At 41.8% G+C, this 27,795-nt stretch overlaps 1 protein-coding gene across 7 annotated transcripts in view; it reads left to right on the forward strand.

Moving 5' to 3' along the window:
* The window catches only part of GSE1 (Gse1 coiled-coil protein), a 228,833-nt gene that overhangs the window by 144,864 nt on the left and 56,174 nt on the right, over positions 1-27,795 (forward strand). For all 7 annotated transcript variants that reach the window (XM_085888620.1, XM_085888615.1, XM_085888616.1 and 4 more), the window contains 3 exons: positions 11,501-11,725; positions 14,572-14,831; positions 16,353-16,552. In XM_085888620.1, the coding sequence (XP_085744746.1) occupies positions 11,501-11,725; positions 14,572-14,831; positions 16,353-16,552 (685 nt within the window). The remainder of the gene's footprint in view (positions 1-11,500; positions 11,726-14,571; positions 14,832-16,352; positions 16,553-27,795) is intronic.

Raw genomic sequence — 27,795 nt, forward strand, 5'->3', positions numbered from 1 at the left:
AGCCATATTGGATTTACCCTAAAACCTATAAAAAAAATCCATCTTCTCCAGAATGGCTGGACAGATCGAGAAGAAACTTCAAACAAATATTCCCCTAGCCATGTGTGCACAAGTTTGTTTATGAGTAATTGATAGGTCACTTGGTTTGGCAGCCATATTGGGTTGAAGAAAAATATTAAATAATGTCTTCTTTGGAACCACGAAATCAATTGACATGAAACTTCACGATTATGATCTAGTAGTGATGGGGAATACATGTTTTAAATTTCAACTTGATCGGACGCATGGGCTGACCAGAATTTTTTTAATTTTTTTTGATCAGGGTTCTTTTTGATTTTTTGAGATATATATATATATATATATATATATATATATATATATATATATATATATATATATATATTTTTTGTTGTTGTTGTTGTTGTTGTTATTGTTTGTTTGTTTGTTGTTTTGTCCTAAGAGGTTTCACTTGGCTGTGCATGGATGAGTTTCAGGGTAGAGGAGTAGCAGCTGAAATGCGAATCCTATCCAGGTTCCTCATGATGACTTCATCTTTGCTTTTTGGTCTTTCATGTTCCTTCTGATTAGTCCAATGCAGGACTATACCTATTTGGTCTTCCATTTGATTTGAATTGAATTTTTTAAATCCCATTCTAAATTCTATTGAATAATAATAAAAGATGTCGGGTCAGGGTCACGTGTCCAATCAAAGCGGGACATCTTGGTACCCGGTCATCATGGCCAGCAGTTATAAACTAGCAGCTCTAATTATGTCTCTTATTAATTATGTAACACACCAGTACACAAACACCACACAAAACTAAACAAACACCATACAAGAGTCCTGGTGAGGGTCTGCAATTTCTGATTGCTATTTTTTTGCTTACATTACACACAGGAATGGCAAATTATTTCACAACCTCCCCCACCCCCCCCCCCTGCCCCATAGACCTTCTCCTCACCCCCCATGATAACCTTCCCTTCTCATTACTTCCATCTCCCCACAAGCTCCCATCTCTTTTCCTCCTACCATCATCCACAAGACCATAACCTTAACCCTCATTTTCTCCCCTCCTCTTTTCCTGAATTTAACCAAACTGCTCCCTCCCTCATTTCCATGTTTAATATAATCCTCCCCCCTCCCCCCTCCTACGTGAATGTTTGAACAAAATATCGGTTAATTCTCATTTGCCATCCTATAATTTATCCTATAAGTACATGCTTTCGTACATGCTGATGACTTGGATGAATGACTCTGATTATGACAATGAAAACATAAGCAATAATATAAAAAAGTAATTACTGCAATATAACAATTAATTGTTTTTGATTATAATGTGTATCGTATTTTATTGTGACTATATTATAATTGACACAGAATAATAAAGATGTGAAATCAGCTATTCAGTTCTTATTCCTGTGAACAATAATGAGGATGTATAATATTAATAATAATTAAATATTATTATTATTACATATATATTATATATATATATATATGGTATATATATATATATATATATATATATATATATATATATATATATATATATATATATATACATATACCATATATATATATATATATATATATATATATATATATATATACATATATATATATATATATGTACATATATATATACATATATATATATATATATATATATATATATATATATATATATATATATATATATATATATATATATATATATATATGACAGAGATGGCTGTCCGTTTGTCTGTTCGCACTTTCTGCTGATTGTTTTGTGGGTCTTGGTGCAATGTGATTGGATCTTGCCAAGATTGAATAATGTATTGTGTAGGCTTATTAAAAGCTGATGTTTGAAATCTGATTCCATATTTGACGTTTTGGAACTCATGCCCCAAATAATTGTGGAAAAATCTCGAGTTAAATCGGAATAAAATTTTGGAAAATACTTTTTTTTTCTTCTAACCTGATATAATTAAATAATATGCTCCGTGGTTACACCACCCAAGGACACCAGTGGCGATCTTGTCAATTTGCATTCTACTTTTTGTGTCAACTTTTGCTGCTCCCATGAACGTCATTGTCTGTTCTGTGTTCTTGCTCTTCCACGAGCCCTGATGATGAAAATTTTTAAATATAATAAAACACTAGTATTCTGTTATTATGCATATTTCTCATTTTCACGTCTCTTGAGTGGGAACTTCAAAAGCTTTGACTCTTTTGGCTCCAAATGTGAGAACGCAAAATGGTGTTTACCCAGAAATCTTGGATTAATACCTTCAAAACGTGCATATTCACTTGCTACCATACAACTGTCCAACAATACAGCCAAGTTAAGTGGGCGTGAAAATCCAGAATCCCCAGAACTTGAACAGGTATTTGATACAGCACGGAGGCAAAAGAGATGGTCAGAACAAGCCTTTCGATCTCGTGAGCAGGTACAGAACAAGCTTCAAATGAAAGTCACTGGGAAGTGGGAAGGAAGGGTGTTGGTTGTGATGGGACTTGAAATGCCCATTTACACTGGGGAGGGGTGGGGTAGGAGGAGGTGTTAATAGAGAAGAAAAGTGGTGAGGCAGGAGTCTGGAGGGAGAATGGGTGGGGTGGGAGTCTGGAGGGAGTGCACGGGAGGAGGCAATGGGAAGAGTGGGATGAGGGAGTGGTATGGATTGGAGAAGGGTTGGGAAGGGGTGGGTGGGAGCCTGGAGGTAGGAAGGGGTGGGGTGGGAGTCCAGAAGTAGGGGCGTGGGTGAGAGGACGGAGGGAAGGGATGGGAGGCGGGATCCAGTAATGCCAGGTACTTTTGCTTGTCAATATATATATATATATATATATATATATATATATATATATATATATATATATATATATATATATATATATATATATATATATATATATATACACACGACCACGGGTACCGAGACACCAGCTTGTCACTCAAGGGGATTAATCCCCGGTTGTCCTCGGTAGAGCTGGACCTGGGGCCACCGCTCACAATTAACGTTGTGGTATTGTGGGTTGTTTTAAAACCACAAATGCCACCCAGTTAACCACGAGTTCCAGTGTGTCCACCGTCAAATTATTCCGTTTAACTGGAGGTCACGTGGTTACCTGAGCGGGGAACACACCCTCGGCAAAGCACCAATGTTATCTGATTAGATTTTAATTAGGGCGGCCGAGCGTTTTAACCGCCGGTGCGTGCCGACGATTTTTTGGTCAAATCTGTGGTAATTACCTCCCAGTCTATCTCGGTTCGGACAATGCTCGACCAATGGAAGGAAAGGACAAACACGGACAGGTTGGAAATCGACAAATGATTTATTAATAATAAAATGAATAAACAAAAAAACTTTTTATTTTCTTAGGTAAATAAAGAACGAATTTCAAAGCAAAATCAATAAAAATGCCAGGAAAGAGACAAAGAGCAGATGCTTATCGGGGGTTGACTTACTTACAGTTAAACACAGACAAGGGTACCCAGCAGATCATTCGGGGGGGGGGGGGAATCGTCTCGCTCACCAGAAAGTCGTCTGTGAAGTGAAAACGTCCTGAAATACGTGCGTGCGTGTCACGTCTGTCGCCAGCACCCAGCTTTGCAGTGCACCCTCTCGCGAACCGCCTTGAACGCCAGTCGAAGTCTGGAGGGCACCGGGATCGTCTGTCGCGGGTTTAGACCCTGGTGTTGTTGGTGACTGACCCGTTCCTCACTTGTTGGCGGCGCTGATCACACCCACACGCGCACCACATGCTCGCTTCTTTCTCCTCTTTTGCACGCTTACACCCACTTCTTGCTTGTTTCTCAAGCTTATTTCTCGTTCTGTTCTCCCTCCCTGGCTTTCTTTCGCCCCGCTTTATTTTGCCTCCGCTTTCCTCTCGCTTTCCTCTCTCCCGCTTTTCTCCTCACGGAACGTACCTCCCGTTCGTTTTATATCTCCGGGCCGTCTCCGCGGGTGCAGTCCGGCCCAAGCTCACCCCACCCCACTTGCACACGGTTACTATGACGACCAGTGCGCTCTCCAAAAAGGCGGGCGTCGGAGGTCGCAAAAGAATGTTGCTGAGGAGGAATGAGGGCAGGCTTCAGAGCTCGTGAAAGAAATGTTGCTGAGGAAATATAAGGGCGGGTTTCAGAGCTCATGAAAGAATGTTGCTGAGGAAAAATGAGGGTGGGCTTCAGAGTTCGTGAAAGAAATGTTATGTGTGTACATGTGTCTGTCGTAAAGAAAAAAAGCTCCCCGTAAGAGAGGGGATCTATCCTTTACCCTTCTCAACGCATCACATTTAAGATCCCATTAGACATGGGGATGGGGCTAATCTGAACATGTATTAAAGGAAATAACTGTCTAAGGACCTGGATATGTGGATGCATTCATCAGACCGGATTCTGAAATCCGTAACAATATAATGGAGCAAGTGTTTGTTTGTATGTCTGCTCTATACCCATTGGTTGGACAGCTGGTGTGACTCCACCCACAATTGTAACATGAAAAAAAAGAATATCATACATCCACCATTTTGGTTAACCAAAGACATCTTTGGAAGTGTCATATTAACAATCACCATGCCTTCCCTATAAGTTTCCTTTTCAGTGTAAAACAACCTCAGTAACTGTTATAAGGATCATCAAATATAGCAAGGTTAGAGCCGGTCAATGTCATGGGTCTTGTGAAGGTGAAAGTACATATAGGCCTGAGGCTTCAGGTCTCTGGTGTCAGCCTATAAGCCAGTGCAATTGGAACTATCCAGGCTTTAGAACCACGATGTATTATACATGCACATAAGCAGTACGCCTGTTTTTGCTTCATGTACGTAACCAGGGTCGTTTTTATTTTCGGGAGCAATTTTGGCAGTGGTCTGTTACCTGCACCACCTATATAAAGGGATATGTTAGAGGAATGTGGTGCACACTTGGAACAAGATCGCCCGTCATGCCGGTACTCCTCTAATAATGATAATAATAGCAAAAGCAATTACTTTGTGTTAGTTTAAGTGTAGTTATTTGCAATCAACTAAATGATTAACCAAAGACAAAAATCTAAATTACTTGCCAGTTTAAATCCACAACTCCAAATATAAACAGGTTATGTACTGCATGTAACATGACCTTTGTGTCATACACCACAACCACAGTACACCACTTTGATAACTTGCTAATAATGTCCTTGTATTGCATTTGATAGTTGTGATTATATCTCAAAACTTTCTAATTTATTTTTATTATTATATGGTTCTATGGCATTTTACAAATTCCTTAATTCATTTAACTATGTGTCGAAAATCCAATGCATAGCTGGGCCCTGTGGATCTAATGAAAAACTCCCAAAAAGAACCGTTTATACATTTCTCACTGAAGGCTCATCATGGGACCTCGATGGATCTGCTGAGCCTACGGCCAAACACAGCCACAGATGGAAAATAATCCCCGTGAGGCATTGTAGCCGAACGTGTTCTACCAAAGAAAGCTTCAACTCCTTCAATGTGCATAATTTCCCTCTTTGTATCAAGTGTTCAAATCTGCACTGTTTCAATCTCCAAAGTAGAAGTTCCAATGCGACACATTTTATCACACTGTGGTCTGTGGAGCCTCATGTGAACCTGATTTTACACCTTTACCAACCCTTCTCGTGGGGCAACTTTGCTAAATATAGCATAACAATTGTGCATTTTGTGAGGAAGGCACCAAATTTGGCACACTAGTAGCCTATCATATTATGAACAGATTTCGATATTGGGCCATCTCAAATTCAGCCGCTGATGGCTGTGGCAGCCATTTTCCACTACCATCAAAAATTTTGAGATGGCCCAATATCCAAATCTGTTCATAATATGATAGGCTACTAGTGTGCCAAATTTGGTGCCTTCCTCACAAAATGCACAATTGTTGTGCTTAGTTGCCCCACTATTCTTCCATCTCCTCCCACTCAGCGACTCTCCAGTCATTCAAACTGCCTCATTGAACTAACGTGACCATTTTGAACAATCGATTTGATATTGAGCATCAAATCAAACCTTACATGCATGCCAAGTGCTCTTGCTTATCCGAAAATGTTCAGGATTCTCCAGTACTAAATTAAAAAAAAAAAAAATTATGATGTGCATTTATTTTTATGATGTGCAAGGTCACGTGACCTTTGCGGAGTCTTTTGACCACTACTTGAGATAGGTGGCAGTTCATGATCCTAACTTGCAACGGCTTCTTTCTTTGATCAAAGCCCTTATCTTTTCCACACGAGAGCCGACGTTGTTTTTATTCCCAACCATCCTCCCTTGAGACTCGACGTGCATTGACATAATGACGAGAGTAATGCCATGAGTGAATGACTGAGTCGACACCTTCAGAGTAAAAACATTAATTAGACTTTTCTCTCAGCTTATACATTTAGCAGGTGAGGTTAATGACCAGTTAGAGCAATGATCTCCACACTTTTTCTATTTTCCCAACAATGACACAATTCATTTTTTAGATTTCGTAAGAAAATTGATGACTTCCGTCATCTGTTTGTGTGTTTGTTTGTTTGTGTGTTTGTGTGTTTGTTTGGAGGCATGATAACTCGAGAACGGAAGAAGCTTCCAATGTCAAATTACACCACGTGATTCAGGAGGGTGATGGATCGCGCTGATTAGATTTTAGTCAAAATCGGTCAAAGGTCAAGGTCACAGTGAGGTCAAACATTCGATTTTTGACGGTTTGGTACAGATAACTCGAGAACGGAAGAAGCTTCCAATGTCAAATTACACCACGTGATTCAGGAGGGTGATGGCTCGCGCTGATTAGATTTTGGTCAAAGTCGGTCAAAGGTCAAGGTCAGAGTGAGGTCAAACATTCGATTTTTGATGGTTTGGTACAGATAACTCGAGAACGGAAGAAGCTTCCAATGTCAAATTACACCACGTGATTCAGGAGGGTGATGGCTCGCGCTGATTAGATTTTGGTCAAAATCGGTCAAAGGTCAAGGTCACAGTGAGGTCAAACATTCGATTTTTGATGGTTTGGTACAGAATCATCGTAGAAACTTCTGGTTTGCGTCGCTACCTTCTCTCGAGACAGCTTTTATTAGACAAGGTCAGAGGTCAAGTTGTCGATTTCGTAAGTACCAGTCTATGACTGCTTGTTTATTTATTTATTTATTTATTATTTCCTTTTACCATTCAAAAAATAAATTACGGAATACAAACAACCGACAATGTGTTGGACGACATGTCCTATTGGTTCTCGTGTATCTATTGTAATATCCACCATTCATCATTGCCCTTATTTAAAGGACTGTTGCATCCATACCCTTGGCTTTGAATGCGATGTATCAAATACATCGGTGATCCCTGTAAATGTTGCTTGGGACGTCTGCTTGTTGGTAGATGTTTGTTTTTCCAATTTTTACCTCTGCCACCAAAGGTGGACAGAGGTTACGCTTTCACCTCTTGTCTGTTTGTTTATCTGTCTGTCTGTCTGTCTGTCTATGAGCAGGATATCTCAAAAAATTATGGAACGAAACTTGGTGGACAAGTTGGGTGCATGATAAAGAAAGACGATTTGATTCGATTCTGATGAAGATCCAGATGTGGATCTGGATGCGAGAATTTTTTCAGTGATTCTTCACCATTGAGAGATGGCGCCAAAATGATATATAGCACGATATCTCAAGACGTCGTGGACGGATTATAACAAAACTTGGTGGATGAGTTGGTTAGGTTATGGGAACAAGCGGATTAGAATTTTGGTTCAGGTCTGGATGCAGGTCCGGCCTATCAGTGGGATACAAAACGTAAACTTGTCAGCCTGGGTGAGGTATGCGCTCTACCGAGTGCTGTTCTCTTCTTTACTTGCAAATATCCCTAAGATTGACCTTTCATCCTCCTCCCACTCCCTCCCCCTTCCCCCCCACATTTATTTTTCAATCTCTTTTGTGATGCCACAAATCCTTCTCACGTGTTTGTTTGTATTGGTGATTGTAGTACAAAGTGCTTTGAAATATACCGCTGTGCTTCGTTGCTCTTGACCCCCAAAGGGATGATCACACAAGCATACTTTTGCCATAAGCCACTATTTACAAATATGCCAAACATTTCATTTCTGGGATTACAATTTACGTTTGGGTCGTACAGCATTGCCCACAGGTAGCAGCACTTATCTCTGAGCTGTCGAGCTCGTGTTTGATTCTCGGCCCAACTTTTAACTGTCTGGTGCTCCGCAGGCCAAGCGTTGCATCACAAGGTGTGTGGTCCTTTGGATTGACGTGAAGCTGGGTGTCCTATCTGCTAGCATTAGTTGTTGGACATTTAAGATCCCACAGTGTCATTCGTGAAGAGTAGGCAAATTATCGCCATAACCCTGACCAAATTACAAATTCCTGCCACCTTCGGTCATACGGTAGGCCTGGCCAGCCGGTTCGTGAAATGCTTGGGCCAAACAAACTCTCCCCTGCCGACCCCGCAAGGAAGTGGGAATAATCAGGACAATCAGAGAAGTGGTGGATACATTTTGCAATTCGCTTAATTGCACTCCTTTGGAAACCAAATCCCCAAAAGTAAAAAATTAATTTCACACTTTTTGGTCCTCTTAGATTTATTTCCAGAGGGAGTCTTCACTGGCTGCAGGCAGCTTCACAGTTATCTGAATGGACCATACGTTGAACCCTTTTGATGTAGCTTCCGGCTGTCGAGAAAATGGACAAGCAAAGTGCCTTGGTGTTTGTGGCAAAGAGGCAGATTACCAGAATACAGAATTAATGTGGTTTTTATTACCTGGAACGAGCACTATAACTTTTGTTTATAACAATGACTCGTACATAACACCTTACCTTACTTGCTTTAGGATATCTGTTTTTTATTTATACATACGTACATACAAAATTGATATAGCTAAGGCTCATGGGGAAGCTTATATTATATCACAGGTTGGACAAGTATACAAGGAGGCATCAGCATACTTTCACACAAAGTACAAAGACATTGTGGACAATGAACGAATCAACGGAGTGCGGGGGTTTTGGACTTGGGATCCCAGCACCATGAGTATGTGCTCAGATATAGTCTTTCTGTCAATTGGGGACAATTTTTTTCATTAACCAGAGAGTCAACAATTCAGTTGTGATTGCTATAGTTGCCATTCGAACCAGCTGCTGAACTGGGCCTTCAGGGCTTGTCAATGTAATAATGAGATCAGTAGGTTGTGTCATGGACGCCTCACTGCACTGTACACCTCGCAAGACACAAAACTGTGGTTATGATTGCACAGCATGCTGGTATGATATGATAATAAGTATGGGATGACTGAAAAACTGCAGCTTTGTATAAAGACAGTTATGCGAGACCACTTAGCTGTTCTTCAAGAGTGGAATGCAGCTGTTCGAAGAGCCTGAAAAGGAAGGCTTTCACGAAAACGTCCCGAACCACATTTAGCAATCTGACAGATATTGGCAGCCATAAAATTCCAGGGTATTAGCAGTGAAGAAATTTGATGCCATTCAAAAGGACACGTTGGAAGGAGTACGGGAATCAATGCCCTGACTCCCTCACTGCAGATTTGTCTGCACTCCTCCCATCCCCTTTCCTTTTGATAAGAGGATAATGAGAGAGAGAGAGAGAGAGAGAGAGAGAGAGAGAGAGAGAGAGAGAGAGAGAGAGAGAGAGAGAGAGAGAGAGAGAGAGAGAGAGAGAGAGAGAGAGAGAGAGAGAGAGAGAGAGAGAGAGAGAGAGAGAGAGAGAGACAGAGACAGAGACAGAGACAGAGACAGAGACAGAGACAGAGACAGAGACAGAGACAGAGACAGAGATATTTTATTCCTTTTATAACAACCACTCCTCACCTTTCCTTTGGCTGTTTTTGCATGGATAGTCACCCTATAGGGAAGCAAGACAGAGAGAATATAGTAATGGACAATCGGGGACATAGGAAGAATGGGAGAGAGGGGAGAGAGAGAAAGTGATGAGAGAGAGACAGAGAGACAGAGAGACAGACAGAGAGAAACAGACACACACACTTTGTCTATCAGCTGTATTTATGTAGTCAAATGAACCTATTTGTGTATATATTCACCATTACTCCTGCTTGTACAATCTCTTTACAGATAAGGATATAGGAAAGGTGGAAGGTTAGAAAGAGATCTAAGAATAAGGTGGCATTGCGGGAAGGGAGCAGCAGATGGCTGCCGGCTGGGAGCAGGCTGCAGAGAGGCGAGATAATTAGCCATCGCGCCAATGTCCCCAGCACGCCAGCCGCCCAATGCCCCTGCACTCTCTCCCCGCCCCATCCCCTTTCCTGATCTCACCCTCCTCTCTGTCACCCAGCGCCGCAGTCTGGCTGTTTGCCAAGGCCATAGGAGGGCAGCCAGGCGAGGCGTGGAGGGCAGGGCAATGAAGCACCTGCTGTGCTTTGGCTCTTCCTCTCCATCTCTCTGTTTCTGTTTCTTCTCGATCTGCATCTCTGGTTATAATTGTAGTTCATCCCAGTCGGTTGTTTTTTTTTTTGTTTTTTTTTTCTTTGTTTGTGTTTCTAATTGCTTGTCTGAGTATCTGATTGGTGTTAAATGTTCTTGCAAATGCATACCACCATTGCAACACACACCACACACACACACACAAACACACACACACACACACACACTATATTCTTTCTTTCTGCATTGTAGAATTCTTGGGTTGAATACCGCTGAGTTCTTCCATTTATGTTTATGGAAATGTCAACATATATTGCTCAAACAAGCAAACACTAGGATGATAGTGCCCAGGTTTAAGAATGTGGTGACGCCATTTTGCACAAAGAAAATGGTGTGACAGCCATCCTTTTCTTTCTTCATAATACCAGAACATTTACAATTCAGTAATACCTCCTTCACATTCGTGGGTGTGTGCACACACCCGCACGTTCGCACATACACACACACATACACATACACACACACACACACACACACACACACACACACACACACACACACACACACACACACACACACACACACATTCTTGGCCTTTTCCTGACCCGAACATTTCATCTGAGCCCTCATTCCCTCCACACCCAAAGGCTCCCAAGCAGAGATAAACTTAAGCCTACCGCTCCCCTCCCCATTTCTTATTTGTTTCCTTCCTTCCTGTCTCTTGCCTCATGTAGATATGCCATTTCAACGCATATCTATCACCTTATACCTCCCTGCCATATCTTCCTTGAGTTCATCTATCTTTCTTCTCCTCTCACATTTCTTTGCAAATGGAGCCTGTTCTTCTCCTTTTCCTGACTTACAGTACGTTTGTGGGAATTGCGGTATGTAAAGACAAAATGCCAGGTGGGAAATGGTCGAAAAAAATTATAAAAGCAAAACTATGCTGTCATCTGCAATATCCTCCATTGACCTTGCATCCACCATTGTCACAAAGCACTGTAAGCTCCTCGAGAGTGTTCACTTCATTCTAACAATACGTTTACCTTGCTTTTCACAGCAATATGCAAGATGTTCTTACTCTGCCATCACACCGTCGCTTCCCACCCTTGTTGCTCTCTCCCAAAAGGTATGAATCACGAAAGTAAGGCTCTCCCAGCATTGACCACCCTCTCTGGTGGCCCTCGGAACATGGCAACTGTCAGCCCTCTGGCACCATCACCCCTGTCTTTGCCGAATGGATCTGCTGGATCTACCGCAGGAGGCGTCACCCCAACCACTGGCACAGCTGCTCGGGGAGCAGGTTTCGCCGCAGCTTTGCGCAAGTTGGCACGCCAGGCTGAGGACCCAGCTGGTACTACTGCAATGATTTGCTGTCTACCTGTTATTAGCCCTGGATCGAGTTAAGAAATTTTATCGTTTGTTTATGAATTTCGATGACATTACACATCCACACTTTATTAAAATAAAACAAATTCATATTTGAAAAAAAAGGGATTTTGAGGTCCAATCATTATCAACTTTTTTATTTCAAGTCTTTGCGTGGGAAAATTACCCCACACCAGTTATTTTATTTTTTAAATTCACAAATCTACACTAATGGCAGAGCTAAACGATAGAGGGCAGCAGGTTCACAGACTGACGGAGGATCAAAGGCAAACAAGGAAACAAATGCAAAATGGATGAACGACAGGAAGGAAAAAGGTGGGGAGAGGGGGTAAGAGGCAGTCTGCAAGAGTAGAAAAGAACATGGGTGGGTAAGGGTGAAAGGATGAGGTGATGATTGGGGAGGACTGTTGTAAGACCGGAAGGAAGGGCACAAGACAGACGCAGGGAGTCGATTCCACAGACGAGAGAGAGGGATGAAGAATTGCAGTCGAGTGTTCAGCTTAGATTTTGGAAGGGTAACCAGGTGTGACATTTTGAAACGATGACCTGAGCTGGATTGGGGGAGGACGGGCGGACGAGAAGACGGGAGGAGTGAGGCCAGCGGTGAGGCGATAGAAAACTGATAGTCCACAAACCTGCCTGCGGTGTGCCGGAGAAGCACACCTTGGGACTCGGCCTCCTACTGAGAGATTACAAAAACATGGGTAACTGAATGAATTCATTAAGCAGCAATTGCGACATCATTGAGTTTATCAGCAATTTATGTGGAGGATTGGCTATGGACCACAAGTTGCCCATGTTTTTTTTTCAATGATGTATTTTTTCATACAGGTACGTAAAGTGAAAAAGTTAAAGAATTATCAGATACAGCGATTCTTAGTTTTTCAAACTCGACTCTTATTTCACACGAGCAAGGTACGTGGCGTTGCCCGGTGCTCTTCTAATCCTGTTAGCAATTTGAAGAAATCAAATCTTGCCTTTTTTGTTGTTGTTTTTTGTGGGGGCCTAAAAACACTTCCTGACAACACCCACGGAGGAATGGGGTCAGAGATCATTTAATATTACCTTTCATGTAATATTAAAGATGTAATATATTAACATGAAATATAATATTAACATGTAATCATGTTTCATGTAATATTAATATTACCTTTCAAAGGCTTAGCACCATCAAGTGATTAAAAAAAATAAAAGGACCCCTTCCAAACCTCCTGTAATTCTGTGGATCACCATTTATGACTACCATAGTGACACACAGCTGCTTCGTGCAGAGGTTAGGGTTAGGGTGAGGGTTCCATGACACAAGCACAGTGAACACCGTCCTTCCACGAGTAGTTGCTTCTGATGTGCGGCAAGTCACTGCATGTGATGTCATTTGGTGAGTGCGCGAAGGCTAATAATGTTACTTTTTTTCACCCACAGACCACATTTTGGGAACCATTGCTCTACGTACAGCATTTTACATAAATTACGTAACTGAGAAATATATCGATTTAAACATGCTGAGAAAAGGAGTATGTTAAGGTGGGAAATTTATGATCGGATAATAATCGGAAAAGTAAATAATTGAACCACCTGAACCTTTGTTTCTGTCATCTCAGTGACATGGGCTTGTACAGGTGTGATAAATGCTTTGAATTCAGACTTTTCAGCTTTCTCAGCAGTCAACATCAGGACCCATAGCTCAGGTAAAATCTTTATTTGGACTTTATTTGGAGAGTGTGTCATTAATTAAGCAAAACCTTTTGTTGAGTAATCCGATCTCATCTTTGTTGAGTGTTATTTGTCTTAACCAAGGTATACACAGTAAACATTGGCAGAAATGGACAAAAACACGCAGACTCGACCTCAGAATAAATTGCGAATAAACTCACCCACAAGCTTGTCACTCTCAACCTCACCCACAAGCTTGTCACACCTACCGTTTAACATCCTGGTTTCTGCTGACCTCCTTACTTTACAACGCACCTGCATTCATCGTGGCTTTCTTTGCTGCTGCTCCTCTTCTTTTTCCAAAAGTCACATGTTAAATGATCTACGTTAACGTGCATGTTGCGTTTCCCGCTCCCCTCCTTTCTAATCCACCATGCTATTGTCCACTCTCCGCAAGCTGCAGATGCTGTCCGACAAGTTCGCATAGTTCTGCCCCCTAAAGGAAATGCTTGGGGATAGCAGGTTAGGGTTGACGTTTGTGTCTGCGTTGCTAGTCCATCATTACAATGACGATTGAGCAACTTTCGAAGAAGGGCACTCAACCTTAATGTGAATATATGTTAGACACTGCAGTTTCCAGTCATCGAACCACCCTTTGAGCATTACTCAAGATCGGTATACTGGTGGAATAGGAGTGACTACCAGGGATAAACAGGACAGGAGGAAGGATTTTCAAATTTGGTTGGAATATTGGCACTTAATGGAATACCTGTTCTTAAATTTTTTTTTTACAAATCCATCATGAAACCTTTAATCTCACCAAGCAAATGCTTGCAGACAGAACAGTCGACTTAACATCTCCCACTAAAGAGTGGCATACTATATCAACACCCTGCTTGTGAAACACTAGGATTACAACTGAATAGCATCGTCGTCGGATGCAATTCCTCGAGGAATTGAACCCAGGAACAAACAGCTCAGACGCACACTTGCAACCATTGAGTCATCCTGTCATTCCATGGTCTAATTATACATTTTTTAGAATCAAACCGAGGATTAGAATACCAGCTGCCAACTGACCTATGCTGTCGCTGAATTGTTTATGTTATGTAATTACAATCCCTCATTCTTCCCTTCTCTCCCTGGCCCCATGACTAGGTTCTTCTGCCAGCTCTGATTCACCAATTCCATCTCCGGCAGCAACAGCCAACAACAACTCTCCCACTGGAACCCCCAATCGGGTATCGGGTCAACCACCTACTTGCACCTCAAACCCAACTGGCTCGCACCCGGGGGTGCTGCTGCACCCGTCAGCTCCTGTTCCCACTCTCACCCCGACACCAGTGGCAGCTCCACCCGTTGTCACCATCGCACCGACGCAAGCTGTTAACGGGGCCTGGCGTGCCGAGGGGCGGCAGGTAAAGCCGATAATGCAACGATAATTATTTTGACAACATAAGAATAAATGCTCGCTTATTTGTGGGCTGTCACAGCTTTTCTTACTCTTGAAAATCATCCACAACATGTAAGGAACAACAAAAGATGGCCTCAACCAGGGTGAAAATGGCGAGGCATCCTGAAAATTTTTTGGAATTTCATTTATAAGCACCTGAAACATTGTTACTTTGCAGTTTACATGCCATTACATTTTACTTTACTGTGTATGGGATTACACTGATTAACGAGTGGCATTGTTAGACATGACAAAGGGGGGAATAGAGATATGCAGTGCGAAAACACTGCGATTTGCACACGTATGTCACAACGATCAGGGATTTGTCGACATGTTAACAGCATGGTGTTTTATGTGATAAATGGATTTTGTTTTTCATCAACATTGACAATCTCAGCTTGTTTCTTTCTTTCTTTTTTTAGACTTTGTATTGTGTGCAACTATTATGGAAACAATTATCATGACTATAAGAACACTCCAAGACAATTGTAATATTATGTAAGCCAAAAGAGAAAGGTTGTGACTTCCCTTCTTTCCCCCTGTCACTTCCTCATTTGAGGTATGCATTATACTTCATTCCAAAATAATCATATCCTCGTTACCTCCACCACCGAAGGTGGACAGAGGTTATGTTTTTACCCCTGTTTGTCTGTTTGTCTGTCTGTGAACACGATATCTCGAAAAGTTGTGCACGGATTCGGACGAAACTCGGTTGACATGTTGGGTGTGTGATAAGGACAAAACAATTAGATTTTGGTGAAGATCCGGATCCGGATTCGGATACTAGAATTTTTTAAGTGGTTTTTCACCATTGATAGAGCCAAAAACTATATTATGGCACGTTATCTCAAAAAAGTTGCAGACGGATTTGGACGAAACTTGATACACAGGTTGGGTGTATGAAGAGTACCAATTGGTTAAGGTCCAGCCTATCAGTTGGATACAAAATGTAAAATGTTCAGCCTGGCAGAGGTATGCTCTGTCTCTCTCTCTCTCTCTCTCTCTCTCTCTCTCTCTCTCTCTCTCTCTCTCTCTCTCTCTCTCTCTCTCTCTCTCTCTCTCTCTCTCTGTCTCTGTCTCTGTCTCTGTCTCTGTCTCTGTCTCTGTCTCTGTCTCTGTCTCTGTCTCTGTCTCTGTCTCTGTCTCTGTCTCTGTCTCTGTCTCTGTCTCTGTCTCTGTCTCTGTCTGTCTCTCTCTCTCTCTCTCTCTCTCTCTCTCTCTCTCTCTCTCTCTCTCTCTCTCTCTCTCTCTCTCTCTCTCTCTCTCTCTCTCTCTCTCTCTCTCTCTCTCTCTCTCTCTCTCTCTCTCTCTCTCTCTCTCTCTCTCTCTCTCTCTCTCTCTCTCTCTCTCTCTCTCTCTTTCTGATTCCCCTCCCCCTACCCTTCCACTTCACATTGCATACATCATATGTAAATGGACCCAATTGTAGTCAATCTCTTTTAACTCTACTCAATTCCATGTTCACTTTCTCTGCATCTATTCCCAGTCTGGCTCTTCGAGGCCGCAGTCAGCAGGCCGTGAAGGTACATTGCTGGCTACACCCGAAGTCTTGACCAAGCGAGAGAAGACAGGATCAGGAGGTGGACCCCCTCAACCGCATGGTCACCACCTCCATCATCACCCCCATGTTCCACCTGGCCTTTACCCCCTGCACGTCCAGGATCCGACGCGTCTTGCCCTGCTTGAGTGAGTTACATAAGTATGAGGAAAAGGGAAACGTTCAGCAAATAGCAGAGATGATAAAATCAAGAATACTCATTGTGGAAAGTTGGGACTCGTTTATCTTCAATATAAATTTGCAAACGATGGTTCGGAAGGATACCGTGTGGATGACTCCTAAAATTCACTAACAGGGGGAAAAATCAAAATGTTTTTCACCTGAATAAATTTCACAGAGCCAAAAACATGCTTACAACACCGACAACATCAGGAACCGCCCACTGTTGGGAATAATGTGTGACACTGGTGAGAAACCACATTAACTGGATCGATGGCGTCATGGTGAGAGCACATACGCACTGAGCCTGGGAGGATGGCGGTACGAACCGTGGCCGAGTCGTACCAAAGACTTTTAAAATGGCACATGCTGCTTCCTTGCTTGACGCCCATCATTTTTAAAAGGATAGAGCACAGACAAACAGCCATAGGTTGGCAACCATTGCATAGGCTTGATGGGCCAAGAGGCTTCCTCCTGCATTGTAGTTCCTTGGAAGGGAATTCATAGTATTAACAAATTTGCCGAGTTTCGTTCACATTCGAGCAGAAAACATTTTGACTTCCTTTTCTCAATCACCATTGCTCAAACCAATATCTCCCTTAACTCGATGCACAACACAACACATCATTGCATTAGTTAGAGGTGGTACACAGCGCTGCCCAGCCAGGTGAGCTTTTTCCATGGTCAGGGGTGGTGGGGTGGGGGTCGGGATTTGTTGGACATTGAAAGCTATGGAGTTGTTGGACTCATGCTGGATATCTTTTCGCTGTGGGCCGATGGCAGCACTGCCTACCTCCACATCCTAATATGCACTTTATAGCAGCGTTTGGTGTCCTCAAAACGGACTTCAAGGCCAGTGTGTAGTGGCTTAAAACCATTCCCAGATTCTCAAGTACCTCCAACCAAAAGTTGGGGCCTCGAGGTGCTTTAGTTCGGCCTTGAAAGAGTAACGTACAAATGCACAAACATTTGAAACTATTTACAAGATTTTGTGATGAAATGCTTATGCTATTGAAAATTATAATGATGATAATAATTAGAATCAAAACAGTGTGTCAAAAATTATTCACCCTGACAAGTCAAACTCAACCCGCTCAACCTCTAAGTGTCCATAAATTGCCACGCTCTGTCAGACAGGCAGCTGATAAACGCTTGGACTTACACCTGCAGTTTACAGAGGGAGGTCAGGCCTTAAGCCCGCAGTCTCTAAGGGTTCACAAATGACTGCCAGCTGCTCGGCCGTCGGGAGTGGCAACATCTGCTCCTGGCCAACGCAGTCGTGCAGAAACGCCTTAATGATGCATCAGAGCGGTGGAGCGGCTAATTGTGAAGGGAATTAATCCAATATGAGGTGATTGTTGTGAGATAGCAAATAAATTGGCAGATTTTCATGGATTTTCAGCATCATTTGGTGAATTGCCTCTGCTTTCTCATAGGTTTCCCTTAGTGTTTGGTTATCTTCCTTTTGAAAAGCGAGGTTTATGGCTGTTTTTATCATGATATAAAGCTTATCGAGGTTCTTGGATGTAACATGTTACATGTCGGATGAGGACATCAGTTTACCTTCACAAGAATTACAATGACATTGAGAGTACAAATGAATAGGTCAACACGATGTACGGGATTTGAACGCAGAACCGCAGCACGTTTTTAATTATTAATTCCCGACAAGAGTAGTTGATGTGCATAGCATCGGCTCTCGAGAAACGTAGGAGCAGTAGAAACAGAATCTTGATGTTAATGTACCGTTTCTCTTTATTGAGCGTCAGTGCTGCCGAAGCAGTTTCTTGGCAAGGGTTATACTGGGTGGTTTGCCATTGCCTTCCCAGCATTGTTTGGCTGTGTTCTATCCTTTTAAATGCTGAGTGTCAAGTAAGGAAGCAGCATGTGCCATTGTTAAAGTCTTTGGTATGGCTCGGCCAGGGTTTGAACCACCGACCTCCCAGACTCGGAGAGGATGCTCGAACCATTATGCCACCAAGTCTGGTAGAAACAGTATATAAGTTTAAATTTGAATTTGATATGTGCCTAGAAGCATCGGGGGTGGAGGGCTACTTGGATATTGGCAGAAATAGTACCGTAGCTGAGGTATTGATCGGTTATTGGATACCTGTATCGTGATTGCGATGTCGGTGCCTACACCACTGTTCTCCTCTCCGTTCCTCCAACCCCTATCCAAGTGAATTTAACTTGATAAACTGTTGGAGTGAATTAATGTGGTGTTGATGTCGGCCAGGCTTGATGGGCCAAATGGCCTTGTGGGTCAAAGTTGTATCCTTGTGGGTCAAAGTTGTATCCTTGTGTATGACACCATAACGAGCCATTCGTGCTCAGGTGGGAACATCAAATAGGTGAACCCCAGGCTTTCTTTTCAGTTGCTCAACATCTTATTTATTTAACAACTTTGTTTCCTTCATTACAATATTTTGCTTTTGCACATACCTTACATTCTCTAATTACATTGTTTTAATTCATTAATTTCTTAGATAATTTACAAGCTGTTATCTTAACAGAATAGCTTTATGAGCAATTTTATTTAATAGGTGACAGCTGTGTTACTAATTCAGATTTATTTTAATTCTTCGGAGGTTGGGGGAGGAGGGGTTGTAATACCTATTGTAAAGAAAGTGTTTTTTTTTTTTTTTTTTTTTTTTCTCTCTCTCTCTCTCTCTCTCTCTCTCTCTCTCTCTCTCTCTCTCTCTCTCTCTCTCTCTCTCTCTCTCTCTCTCTCTCTCTCTCTCTCTCTCTCTCTCTCTCTCTCTCTCTCTCTCTCTCTCTCTCTCTCTCTCTCTCTCTCTCTCTCTCTCTCTCTCTCTCTCTCTCTCTCTCTCTCTCTCTCTCTCTCTCTCTCTCTCTCTCTCTCTCTCTCTCTCTCTCTCTCTCTCTCTCTCTCTCTCTCTCTCTCTCTCTCTCTCTCTCTCTCTCTCTCTCTCTCTCTCTCTCTCTCTCTCTCTCTCTCTCTCTCTCTCTCTCTCTCTCTCTCTCTCATATTATTGCAAATATATTTTTAATAACTTTTTACGAAAGAGAGAAAATGTTTTGCAGCTTTTTACTGCAGCTTTAATATTTTATTGGCGGTGTCGAAATGATACAAGGTATTTAACTTGTGTTTCATCCCTCACTTTTTATGCGATTATTTCAGCAAAAATCATCTTTCATGCTGTCTGTTTTAAAGTGTTTACAACAGTGGTTCCCAGCCTATGGTCCGCGGACCGCTAGAGGTCCGCAAGGCCATCAGGGGGAAGTCCTCCACAGGGCAATGAAAGTGACATTAGCCTCCGTGTATTGCCCCTTTCGTCAAATCCTATATCCTGGGCCCGATATTCATTGTCTAAAACTGCAGAAAGTATTGTGCTATTAAGTTCAATAAATTACAAGAATGTGGATGGTGAATTGGAAGGGGGGGTGAGCTTCATATGATATATTTAATAAAAGGGGATGAAAAGAGATTTGAGAATAATATTTGAGCGAAGGAAGGAAAGTATGGAGGTTATGGAGAAAATGGAAGCCAGGGCACATGGAGAGTGGGGGAAAGGGGGTTGAGGGGAGGGGGAGAAGAGAGAGAGTAGAAGGAAATTCAAATAAAGGAAGAGGAGGGAAGGGTGTTGTAGAGAACCTCTCAAGAATTGGTGGGAGGGAGGGTTAAATAGTTTGGTGTATGTAATATGTAGATATATGGGTGCTTGTGCTGTTTCTTCATGCTGCACAAATGTCTCGCTGGAACGTGCCAACTCGGTGTGCTTATTTGACACGTGTCAGAATTGGAAGGAACGGTTTAGCCCTGGTCGGGCAGGGAAGCAATTGTGGTGCATGATCTCAGATTGTTTTGTCATAACATTTTCCCATGATGACTCTGGCACAGTAGAAGAGCTTGTGACCTCAGACATGTCTTACCTGACCAAGAAGGGAAAATGGCGGATGTCAACACAAAAATTAGCACTGCTCGTGCAGAATGAGGAGACAGAAACCATCAATCATCACTGCAAATTGCTGACCACCTTTCCAAGTTCAAAACCAGCAGAGGTTCATCCAAAGTCACACATTGGATTATGTATGAAGTCATTGATGTCATTCATTTAACCCTGACAGTGCCATCATTGATGTGTTGTTATATTCTGCTTCATTTATCGATAGCGTAGCCCTCAAATGCATAATATTTGCATACTTGTGTTTGTACAGGATGTGTCTTTATGGACACAAGATGTTCATAAAGTCCTCGTGAAACTTAAAACTTTTATAACTTATGATGTACACATGATAGAAACAAACTATGAATGGCACATCAAAGCATAATTCACCGTGTTTTGTTAATGTTAATGGTGTTATTAATGTTGTTGTTATTGATGTTGTTAAATGCACAATTCCCAAGGGTTTCTTGATGAGTTGACATTTTTTGATGAGATTACTTCTACATCGGTGATAAAGTCAACCACCACAATTACCGCATTTAGTTCACGAGAAAAGACGACTAAAACTTACACATTCCACCTTGTGCCAGTAAGACGAGGCTCCCTGCCACCATGCTTCGGATGGGCGAAGGTTCTTCAATGATGTTCACCCAGACAAGTGGATCGGTAGACGTGGACCAATTGCTTGCCCACCTCATTCTCCTGACCTGTCCCCATTGGATGACATTTTATGGAGCTATGTAAAACTGTTCTTTACTCATCAAAACCACATCCTTTGGATGAACTTACAGTTGGGCTGTGATCACAAATGCATTTCATGAAATTACTCAGCAGCAACTGGAGAATGTTTTCAACAAGTTGCAAAATCGGAATGAACAATGTACAAAAGATGGTGGTAATGTTGAAGCCAAAAATTTTAATTGCATTGAGTAATAAGTTGATGAGATGCTCTCATGCACCATTTATAGTTTGTTTCTACCATGTGTACATCAAAAGTTATAAAAGTTCAAAGTTGCACAAGGACTTTATGGACACTATATATGTGTGTGTGTGTATATATATATATATATATATATATATATATATATATATATATATATATATATATATATATATATATATATATATATATATATATATATATATCCTGGTGTTGGCGCAGTGGTTAGGGCAGCGGCTTGGGATCCAAAAGGTCCGGAGTTCAAGCCCCGTTCGGCCACTGAATTAATACACCAGGGGGTTGACTCAGCCTGTCATCCTTCCGAGGTCGGCGAAATGAGTACCAGAGTACTGGGCCGGTGTATACCCCGGTTAAAATAGGTGTACCATATCCCTGTGTCGTAAGAGGCGACCAGGGTTGCGTCAGGAAGGGCATCCGGCGTAAAACATGTGCCAAATCACTCTGCGGATCATACGGATGATCCGCTGTGGCGACCCCTAACGGGAGCAGCCGAAAGAAGAAGAAGAAGAAGAAGATATATATATATATATATATATATATATATATATATATATATATATATATATATATATATATATATATATATATACAGCTCTGGAAAAAATTAAGAGACCATTGCAAAATTATCAGTTTTTCTGGTTTTACTATTTTTAGGTATGTATTTGAGTAAAATGAACATTTTTGTTTTATTCTATAAACTACTGACAACATTTCTCCCAAATTCCGAATAATAATATTGTCATTTAGAGCATTTATTTGCAGAAAATGACAACTGGTCAAAATAACAACAACAATTCAGTGTTTTCAGACCTCAAATAATACAAACAAAACAAGTTCATATTCATTTTTAAACAACACAAAACTAATGTTTTAACCTAGGAAGAGTTCAGAAATCAATATTTTGTGGAATAACCCTGATTTTCAATCACAGCTTCCATGCATCTTGGCATGCTCTCCACCAGTCTTTCACATTGCTGTTGCGTGACTTTATGCCACTCCTGGCGCAAAAATTCAAGCAGCTCAGCTTTGTTTGATGGCTTGTGACCATCCATCTTCCTCTTGATCACATTCCAGAGGTTTTCAATGGGGTTCAGGTCTGGAGATTGGGCTGGTCATGACAGGGTCTTGATCTGATGGTACTCCATCCACACCTTGATTGACCTGGCTGTGTGGCATGGAGCATTCTCCTGCTGGAAAAACCAATCCTCAGAGTTGGGGTACATTGTCAGAGCAGAAGGAAGCAAGTGTTCTTCCAGGACAACCTTGTACGTGGCTTGATTCATGAGTCCTTCACAAAGACAAATCTGCCTAATTCCAGCCTTGCTGAAGCACCTCCAGATCATCACCGATCCTCCACCAAATTTCACAGTGGGTGCGAGACACTGTGGCTTGTAGGCCTCTCCAGGTCTCCGTCTAACCATTAGACGACCAGGTGTTGGGCAAAGCTGAAAATTGGACTCATCAGAGAAGATGACCTTACTATGGTCCAATTCTTATGGTCTTTTGCAAACCTCAGCCTGGCTCTTCTTTGCTTCTCATTGATGAAGGGCTTTTTTCTAGCTTTGCACGACTTCAGCCCTGCCCCGAGGAGCCTGTTTCGAACCGTCCTCGACATGCACTTCACCCCAGCTGCTGTTTGCCATTATTTTTGAAGGTCACTTGATGTCATCCTATGGTTGTTGAGTGACATTCGAATGAGTTGGTGGTCATCCCGGTCAATGGAAAGTCGTTTTCGCCCTCTGCCAGTCTGTAGCTTTGTTGTCCCCAATGTCTGCTGCTTGACCTTGTTCTTATGAACCGCCATCTTTGAAATTTTAAGGATGGAAGCAACGTGACGCTCACTGTATCCCTCTGCCAGTAATGCCAGAATTGAACCCTTCTTTTCCTCACTCAAAACTTTTCTTTTCAACTCTTTCGCCATGGTCAATAGTTATTTTTTTGATTCCAATTACTTTTGAGGTCCTACTAGCACTGTTTTTGCCATCCAGCTGGTCCTATTGCAAGAGGATAGTGATGACCAGAGCATTGGTTTTTATACTTTTCCTTGTTAAATAAGATTCGGTTCAGGTGATCATTTAATCAGTACCTCACTAAGTAGAATGAGGTGTGACCTGTGTTGGAATTCAACAGACACTGAAATGGAATGGATGCCATTAATGTGGAGATGCTGATTGAAAAATTTTTTGGAGTGGTCTCTTATTTTTTTCTGGAGCTAAATATATATATATATATATATATATATATATATATATATATATATATATATATATATATATATACTGTATATACCATCCTTTGATTACATTGGTAAATATGGTGGCAATTTTGACCCCTCAATGCCTCTTCCCCCACCTCCTGCCTACTACTGAACCTCCGTCCTTTCCCCACCACAACCCTGTACACACTGTTTCAAACCTCCTCCATACTACCCAATTTTTGTGTTAGCATCTGGAGGCCAAACAGAAAGTGCGGCATTTGTTTCTGATAACAGTAGAGTACGAGGTAGTTTGGTATGGGAAGTCTATGAAAGAAGGTCATTGAAAAAAAAGTCGTTAATAAAATAAAACATTTCATCGATCACAAGGAGGATGTGGGGGGGGGAGGGGGTGGTACCCACAAAATAATGACACATTTACAATTGATTATGTGGTTTTAACATAGATGATCAAATATGAATCAAATATGAAAAATATTATTTGGAGATTTGTTTCTCATGAACAACATGGTTAATTTGACCATCATACTGCCTTTTTGCTTCCTCCATTTTACTGTCCCTTCAATAAGTAAGGGATGAGTAAAACCACGCCTTAACAGAATGCACCAAACTGTAATTTTCTTTTTTTTCACCGTGCACCGGAACTTTGGGAATTATAGTGGATTTTCAGTCTCAAAAGGAAATGATCAGTCTGTTTACAACCACAACATAATTACTTTGAAGTAATTTCTTGCTTTTAGAAAAGTAAAAGTTCAAATGTAAATGTCCCAAAATATTTGAATGTACCTTCATTCTTGAGCTTGCATTTTGGATGTGAGTGTAGCTCATTGGCATCGCTGACTTTGACCCTGAATCACCAACCCAGGGGCGAACTGAGCAGTCGGATATGCAGACACCGACTGAGGGCCCCGGTCATCAAGGGGCCCGTGCTCAAAGAAAAAAAAAGTTCACATTTTCAGAAATAGGAGATTAAGACGATTTTAGAATGTATATTCAAACATAGTACAGGGTGTCCTTTAAAATGAAATTTAAATGAAAATCCACAACACGCATTTCACCTTTTCTTGTGGAGCCATCATAAATCAATCTGAAACACAAAATATACTTTAACCTCATAAACTTAGATATATGATGTGGTAACTGTCCAACTTTCAACATCAAATTTATACGTACAAAGTTATAAAGCTTCAAAATTGTTTCATTTCAATGTGTTCACCCTGTATAGCAATTGTTGAGGGTTGAAAATCAATTTCAATTGATTCCCCAAAAAATGCAGTTAAGACATTTATTGCTGTTAAACATTTTACCTGCTTTAAACAAGCAACATTCACCGCTGTTAAAGCTACAGTTTCAAACTTTACAGGAAACGGTTATTGACCATAAATGTGTGTTACAGAAAAACTGGGTTTGTAAAAAACATATGAACCATCTTCACACGTATTTTTTGCTAATATTGTGGAAAATAGTGTTTACTAAACGAAGGTGAGAATTGACTTGGTCGGTTCGAACGCCCCACTATCTCCTTTATTTTAGATCACATGGCTAAAGTGACCATTTGTTTTTCTCGGCAAAATCTTCGGGTAAATTACATGGAGAAATAATTTTGTCCGTGTGTGTAATTTATTACATTCTGTTTCAGACCATTTGCCTGGAACATTTCATGATGCTTTGGACCCTAATGTATGCACTGTACTCTGCAATATGAGGTGCACCACTTTATCGTTCATAAACTACAGTGTAGTTCTTTTTAATTCACTGTCTCATTCATTATTCTGCATATTTATAGACAAATGTTTGTTTTCGGAAACTTTTATTTCGCACTGAGTGCCATTCAAAAATTTTACCTCGGAGGCACAAAGGCCGCTTTTGCCTGAGGGCCCAAAATACCGTCAGTCCGCTCCTGCACTAATGCCCCTTCCAACACCCCCTGCCAAGGGTGACTCTTACACAGAGCAAGGAATCCGTAATTCACACTTTGAACTAGCGGGACGCTGCATGGTTGGAGCAGAAGAGGAGAGGGATCACAACAAAGTTATATGTATTGGTTAGCATGTTGCAGTATTATGTTGGACCGCCGGTAGGTCATGTGATCAAATCTAACACCTGCACTCTACCCAAATTAGCGATGGACAGTCAAAAGAGACTATACATCATCTGCCGGGAGAGTTCTAACAGTCTTTGCTTCAGCTGTCTGCAGACAGAAAACTCTAACGAGGATCTGGCACGACAACCGTTATCAGTTAAAAGCTTAGATGTTGTGAGATTTGTGAGTAAGCATCAGTAAATGCCTGTAAATGAACAATTAAAATTGACAGTTACATGTTATAAGTTTCTTTTTGCACGGATCGGTAAATTGTAATATAAACTGCTTGATGCAATGAACTAATTTTGACAGTATATGGCAGTATCGTACTGTAAACTGCTTGGTGAGATTCGTGTCGATGGTGGAACGTTCTCAGACGATGGTCGAGAATCGCATTTGTTGGAAGGCATGGGATTGTTCTGTGTTACTATTTAAACCTGAGGTGTAGAGAGTAGGTGACATGTGACGAGAAGTGCGTTTTGATCGTCCCGTGCTCAATTTAACTCTGACTAGCATAACCCGCGCTCTGCGCGACATGTTGGGGTGAGTGTGTTTGAGAAAGGAACTGATGCAGAGTATCAGTAGTAATTTTACTTTAATGCAGTAAGTGGAATACGATGTTCAAAGTACTTCTTCATACACAATGTTTTGGGTTATCGCATTACAAATGCAGTAACCGTTTTTTGCACGATTTCACTGTTTCAGAACCATTTAATTTACTTCTTTTTTGTACCATGCACCTCATATGGTCTTTGAGATAATGTAAGCCGAATATCACATTACTCGAGCGCAGAACAAATTCGAAGATAGCGCGACACGAAACCACAAACTCGGAAATAATATATAAGATGAGTGAACGAGGTGTTAATGTCCAGAGCGAGCAAACTCAGAAGGAAGATGTCTCACTTCAAAGTTGTGGAAGGAGGTGCAGGATAACAGAAATCATCAGACAGAACAAGTGCAAGTACAGGCTCAAAGTCCACAAAGGTGTCTTACACAGTATCTACACAACTGACATGACTGAGGTGAAGCAAATCATCGTTCCAACCAAGTATCGAGAGGCCGTGATGAAAATGGCACACAAATCTATTGTTGGAGGTCATCTTGGAGCGAAAAAGACAACTGACAGAATCATGAGTAACTTCCATTGGTCAGGGATAACTCGTGACGTCAGCAGATTCTGCAAGTTCTGAGACATCCGCCAAAGGACCAACCCCAAAGGGAGGGTTTCCAAGAACCATTGGGAACCATGCCGTTGATTGAAGAGCCCTTTCACAGAGTGGCTGTGGACCTGATTGAACCGTTGTCCCCAGTGCGGACCAGATGCTCCAATGGCAAGGACCACATGAAGTCCAGGAAGTTATCAACCGGATGGATTACATGATCTGTGTCAAAGGCAAGACCACAATTTCCCATGCCAACCTGTTGAACTTGTATCATGAGAGAGCTGACAATGCAGCTGATATCACATTACAGCCGGATGTGGCCGATATGGCGGTCATTGACTCCAAGCTGCATGGTGATGAAGAATGTGTCTTGGCGAATGAAGACTTGCTGTAAATGAGACCCAGGGCTGACGGAGAGACATGCGAGGACGTCAACATCCGTGAGGATCTGTCAGCAAGGCAGAGGGAAAAGGGTCAGAAGATAAGCTAACCTGCGTCAGAAACCCCCCAGTACCGCTGACCAAAAGACAGGTTAGATAATTCCTGAGGTTGGCGGGGTACTATAGAAGGTTCATACCAAATCACGCAGATGAAGTTGTGCCCCTCACTGACCTCACCAAAAATGGTCAGCCCAACCACATTCCATGGGAGGCACCCCAAAAGAGAGCATCTGAAAGGATCAAGAACCTTCTTTGCAAGGCCCCCATACTACGAATGCCGCACTTTGCCAGAACATTCATCATGCAAGCGGATGCATCTGATGTCAGAATCGGAGCGGTGTTGTTGCAGGAGTATGAGGACGGAGTCTTTCCTGTGATGTGTGCCAGAGAGAAACTTCTGCCCCTGGAAAGGAACTACTCGGCGATAGAACGTGAATGT

Source organism: Eptatretus burgeri, chromosome 7 (genome assembly GCF_056783735.1).
Source record: "Eptatretus burgeri isolate ZD-2024b chromosome 7, Ebu_testis_v1, whole genome shotgun sequence".
NCBI lineage: Eukaryota > Metazoa > Chordata > Myxini > Myxiniformes > Myxinidae > Eptatretus > Eptatretus burgeri.